Source organism: Buceros rhinoceros, unplaced genomic scaffold, assembly GCF_000710305.1.
Source record: "Buceros rhinoceros silvestris isolate BGI_N320 unplaced genomic scaffold, ASM71030v1 scaffold3369, whole genome shotgun sequence".
NCBI lineage: Eukaryota > Metazoa > Chordata > Aves > Bucerotiformes > Bucerotidae > Buceros > Buceros rhinoceros.
Genome location: NW_010431930.1, coordinates 19,323 through 24,453, shown reverse-complemented (window position 1 = coordinate 24,453; position 5,131 = coordinate 19,323). Strand labels below are relative to the sequence as shown.

The window sequence follows — 5,131 nt, the reverse complement described above, 5'->3', positions numbered from 1 at the left end:
GGGGGGTTGCAGAGAACTGCCAAGCTAGGGCGGGCCAGCCTGTAAACTTCTTCCAGGCATACTCCAGGAGCCAAACCCAACTTCCCTCACTTATGTGAACAGCCAAAGGTCCATAACCCACTTCCAGATAATGAAACATTTGACTAAGAATGACTCTGTTGATACTTACATTTTAAAAAGTTATTGTGCTGGAAACAATGTAATTTGCTTTTATTCCAACCATAATATTCCTTAGCCAACTATTAAATATTTTCCTGGCTGCACTCCTAGGAGCAACTCCGCCTCCTTTTCCTTGAAAATTAGTATTCTTGTTCAAGGAGTCAAGGAGAGGTATGCCTTGCTGGGAAACATCAGCGTATCTCCCATGTCTAAAGAGTTACAAATTCACAAACGTTTCCCAAAAGGAAACAAACAGGGGCCTGAGTGCTTGCATTTCCTTGAGGGTGGGAAGTTTCATTTGCCTGTTTGGAATAGTAGCCCATTTTTCATTATGCCAACTATTGTTGACATCAGGTTGAAGTATGCAGCTCTGGTATGCTTGTGAAACACTACCGTTCTTTTAAATTGCAAGCTGGGGGTAAACTGGAGGGCCCACTCACTCACAGCACAGATGGCGTTTTGTGCTTTTCTTCTTTTTTCTTCTCTTTTGGCCTGGTGATAGGAATTAATTGTGCGAAGGAAAAATGATGCTGATAAGCACTGGGTGATAATACACAGTTCTGATATAGTATAGCCAGCTTGTTGAAACAGAGCATGCTTTCTGTCCCCTTGGATTTCATCACTTTCACATGGCTATATACTGTTGGAAGAAGTTCAATTTAAGTCCTTCCTGAGTGTTGGATTTAATTTTTTTCCCCCAAATTGTCTTTCTAACAGTTTTGTTTCAGATTAATTTCATCTTACAAGAAATCAAGACTTTATGGAAATAGAAGATGATTTGAATTTCCTCCCCTCTCCCTCCCTTTCCAAGATCAAGCCGTGTGCTGGCTCTTGGCTATAGAAATGCCTGTGCTGTAACGGGATTGTAGCTTGAGGAACATATAACTGTCTCCTGAACAAAGCTGTAGCCTCCGTAGAGGAGGGATTGAGCAGAGTTCCTCCTAAACTGCTAAAAAAGATCTTCAGACCTGCAGAAAGCTTGATCCTATGTAGACTGCCTGGGTAGATTCTAAGATCATACTTTCCTCATCAGACATTAATATTCTAGAGCACTGTTCTCTAGGAGAGGAGTGGGAGGTGATGAATGGTCATGAGGTGGTGTATTTTTCTTGGATAAACCGAGGAGCTCAGAATTAAATCTGAAAAGGGAGATTGTTACATTGGCTTTGTATTGGCTTTGCTTTCTCATCAATCCAAAAGGACAAAGGAGCTCTTTCGAAATGTTATGTGCTCCCCATGGTCTTTCCAGTGAGAGGTATAATGCACATTTACACCAGAACGTGTTTTAACTTGGGAAGACAGATGTTTATGATGGGACGCACTTGTCTGTGTGTCTGCTTTTAGCTTTGGGCTGACGTCCAGGAACTGGCTACAGTGCTGTGGCTGGGAGCTGCCATCCCTGTGTTGTGTCACCTCTGGCACATGTCTTCCCTATGCTACAACGTTCCCCATTACTGGAAAAGTACCCATTTATCTTTGTTCTTCTACATTTTGATCTTTTCTGCTTCTTTTCTTTCTTCAGATACGAATCCCCAAATATTGCCTTACGCTGTGGAATTATGTTGAGAGAGTGCATCCGGCATGAACCCTTGGCCAAAATCATACTTTTTTCGGAACAGTTCAGGGACTTTTTTAAGTATGTGGAGATGTCAACATTTGATATAGCTTCTGATGCCTTTGCTACATTCAAGGTAAATTATTTGATACCTGCAGCATAGCATTGTGTGAAAAATGGCACTCTCTCGGTAGTCATCACTGAATGTTGTGTTGCCTTTTTTATCGTTCAGTAAAGGATATAATTAATTCTTGGTCTCTTTGTAACAGGATTCACAACAGTGATCGAGTCTGCAAAGAATCTTTAATTCAATACAGATTTTTATTTCACTAATGTTCTTCATCTTGATAACCCAAGATATTTTATGCAACCATTTGAAATTCAAATTAATCATGTATCACAGTTCTTGTAAAACGCATAACCTTTTTCTCTCTGTACCTTCCCCTGGAGACAAAACCACTACCCATTGTGACCACATCCAATAAATGGAAGGAATCACTTAAAACTCACTTTTGAAATCCTTGTAATTTTTGCTATCTGTTCTGAGTAGAGCAGTGAAGTTTAGATTAACTCTGTGACCGCTGATTGTTCTACAATGATTTACAACTTTTGTGACCCATAATTCAGTGTAAGGACCATACCAATAAGAGCTAAGTAGGTGAAAGCACTGCACAGACTCTGTGTGAAGTCTCTGTGCTGTATTAAAAATGAAGCTGGGTAAAACTTGCCGAACTTCCTGGAGTTTGCATGTGGCCGTCATCTTTCCTGCAAGGTGCTAGTATAGTCTTTGAGCAAAATTTGGTGTCTATGAGCTTAACGTACAAGAAAATTAGTTTATTATTTCTGAAAAATAATTTAAGCAAGCTGGGGAAAATTCTTTTCAGGTAAAGACTCTTCTAAACATGGATGTAACTCTTTTTTTCTTCTATCATTGAGTTCCTTGATGTCATAGAAACAAATCATTTGTTCTTTCTCCTCAAAGCTAATTAAGAATGTGATTAGGTAGACCTTAGGAATAACTGTAAGGAGTTTTAGAGTTCAGCTCAGCAATCCAGCACATACTGAAACCTGGTTGGTTTTTGTTAACCTACTGAATGGAGTAAGGATTTATATAATGGAGATAACATTGTGCTCTTCCGCAATGAGCTGAGCAGGAATACTGATTCAAACCACCTGCTAATCAATAACAGCATCTTTCCATTATTATAAGTTGCACTGTCATGGTGTTCATTGGGTAAATGTTACGAAAATGAACGTAGCACAGAAACGCAGGCAAGTAAAAGTGCAGTGTTAGGACTGTGTAAAAATGCAACATAACTGAGATGTTTAAATCCTCTGTCTCTGGCATTTTACCCTGTGCTCGGAAGAGTATTTGTCTCTGGTCAGCAAAAGTGCTCCTGTTCTCTCTTCCCAGCTTGACAGAATAGATTTGCGTCTTTTCCCCAGGCCCTGCTTTGACAGCAGAGCGTGTGGTTGGTGATGGACAGTGAGAAGGCAGGATGGAGACTGGGGTCAGCTAAGCTGCGGCAAAGACTGCACACTGCTGCGACCCTCCCCCGAAAAGAGGGACCAATGTCATTCACAGATCTACAGCTGTGGAACTTACTTCTGTCCCCTGTGATCTGAGTGTATTTTTAGCAGGATTTAAAAATAGGATTCTACATCAAGTGTGCTGGAAAGAGCAGAATATGAAGGCAGTTCATCCTCGCACACAGGGCAAAAATCACCTTTTAAAATGCCTGGGGAAAATCTGTAATCTGTATTTTTAAAAATTGCTTGGTTTAAATTGCCTGACCTGATACATGGTCAATTCTGGAAATAAAACAGCTGTTCATCTCCTCTCCTATTTGTCCATTACTCTCAATAGCTGGAACAGTAAGAATTGATGTGGAAGCAGCTGAATAATGAAACATGGAACTACCTCGTTTTTAATACTATAAAAATAAGTGTTATGTTTGCTCGCTGGCTGGATTTCTGATCTCGTGTTTTCAGTTCCATTTCCCCCATGTCAGGTGTGTAGTGTTGTCACCAGAGTGCCTGGTTCAGAGCTGAAAGCCTTGGGATAGTCTGTGCGCCAGAGGAGGACTAATTAAATGTGCATTAAAGTCTGAGGATATTTGTTGTAGGGAAGTATTGGAATTTTTTATGATCTGGAGATGTATTTGTTAATTAAATTCAACCAGGTGCACTGCGGAGAGGAAACAGAGCTGCTAAAAATGCAGAGGAAAGCAGCTTGTATTTAGAGATACCAGCGTCTGTGGAGGGTACCAGCAGCGGCTGGAAGGAGTGCTGATTGAATACTGCTGCTTCACGCTCTTTCATGATTTTCTATGAAAAACTCATTTTGGATTATATTTCATTTGTGCCCACTATTGAAAAATGTTGTACTTGCCTCCCAAGTGCCCTGCATAAAAGCTTGTGAATCATGCTTTTTGCACTTGGTCTTTTAAACTGCTGTCATTGCAGTCCTGCTAAATAAAATGGATGTATTAAAAAATTGACTTTATAGCTTTTCTCTTATAATTGATGGCAAAAATAAATTAAAGGATTAGTATGTAAAGGATTTCTTTGATCTGTGATTCTTAGAGGATGTGTCTGTGCTTCTGCTTCAGCTACTCATCAGCTTCAGTCTCTGATTGGGGAAGGAAATTAAGGAAAAGATGATGAAAAAGATAGCAGAAACTGATTCACTGAAAAATATTGGCTTGAATGGACTTCATCAGGCACTTATTGTGACCAGTGTTATGTTTTAAAAGAGGCAATAAGATAAAAATTAAACTTAAATGCCTCAAACTGGCCACTTCATTTCATAGCTATTCATCCAGTAAAGAGACCTGATTTCTTCTGGAGCTGACCATTTGTGTGTCTGTTTCTGAGCACCATCATTCCCATTCTGTGGGAGAGGTTGCTTTAATTTAAATTTTAATTAGTTAGCCTTTTAGCATAGAAGGCATCCCATCCAGCTGTCTAAAAGGTCTGCTATTGCTTTTGTCACTAAGCTCACCTTAGGCAGGAAAAGAGCTGCGGAAGGGATTCACCCCACCTACCGGAGACCCCTTTTTGGGGAGGGAGTGGCTGTGGAGGTAGCCTGGATGGCTAGCTTAGATTTGTGCCTAACTTTTAGGCTTTAAATAAATAAATGCATATATAGAGTGGTTGAATTTGAGCCTTCCTTGTTGTATTCGTAGAAACATTCTTGGAGATGAGCAATACCAGTTGATCCAGCTTAACATAGTTCATGGCTATGGGGTAGCATGTAGGTCACTTTGGGCTTGGGGGCCATAGCTGATCCTTCCCTTAATAAAGGGTTAATTTACTCTCTTCCTTTCCCCTACCCCCGGTTTAGTGTAAGCACTGTGCACAGTGGCTGATACCCGTAAGAAGAGGTGGGAGGGAAAAGAAATATAAAGAAAGAGT

At 40.4% G+C, this 5,131-nt stretch overlaps 1 protein-coding gene across 1 annotated transcript in view; it reads left to right on the top strand.

Annotated features, from left to right (window-relative positions):
- Positions 1-5,131, top strand: part of CAB39L (calcium binding protein 39-like) — a 45,861-nt gene that overhangs the window by 29,701 nt on the left and 11,029 nt on the right. The window contains exon 5 of the mRNA XM_010143569.1: positions 1,682-1,850. Coding sequence (XP_010141871.1) covers positions 1,682-1,850 — 169 coding nt within the window. The remainder of the gene's footprint in view (positions 1-1,681; positions 1,851-5,131) is intronic.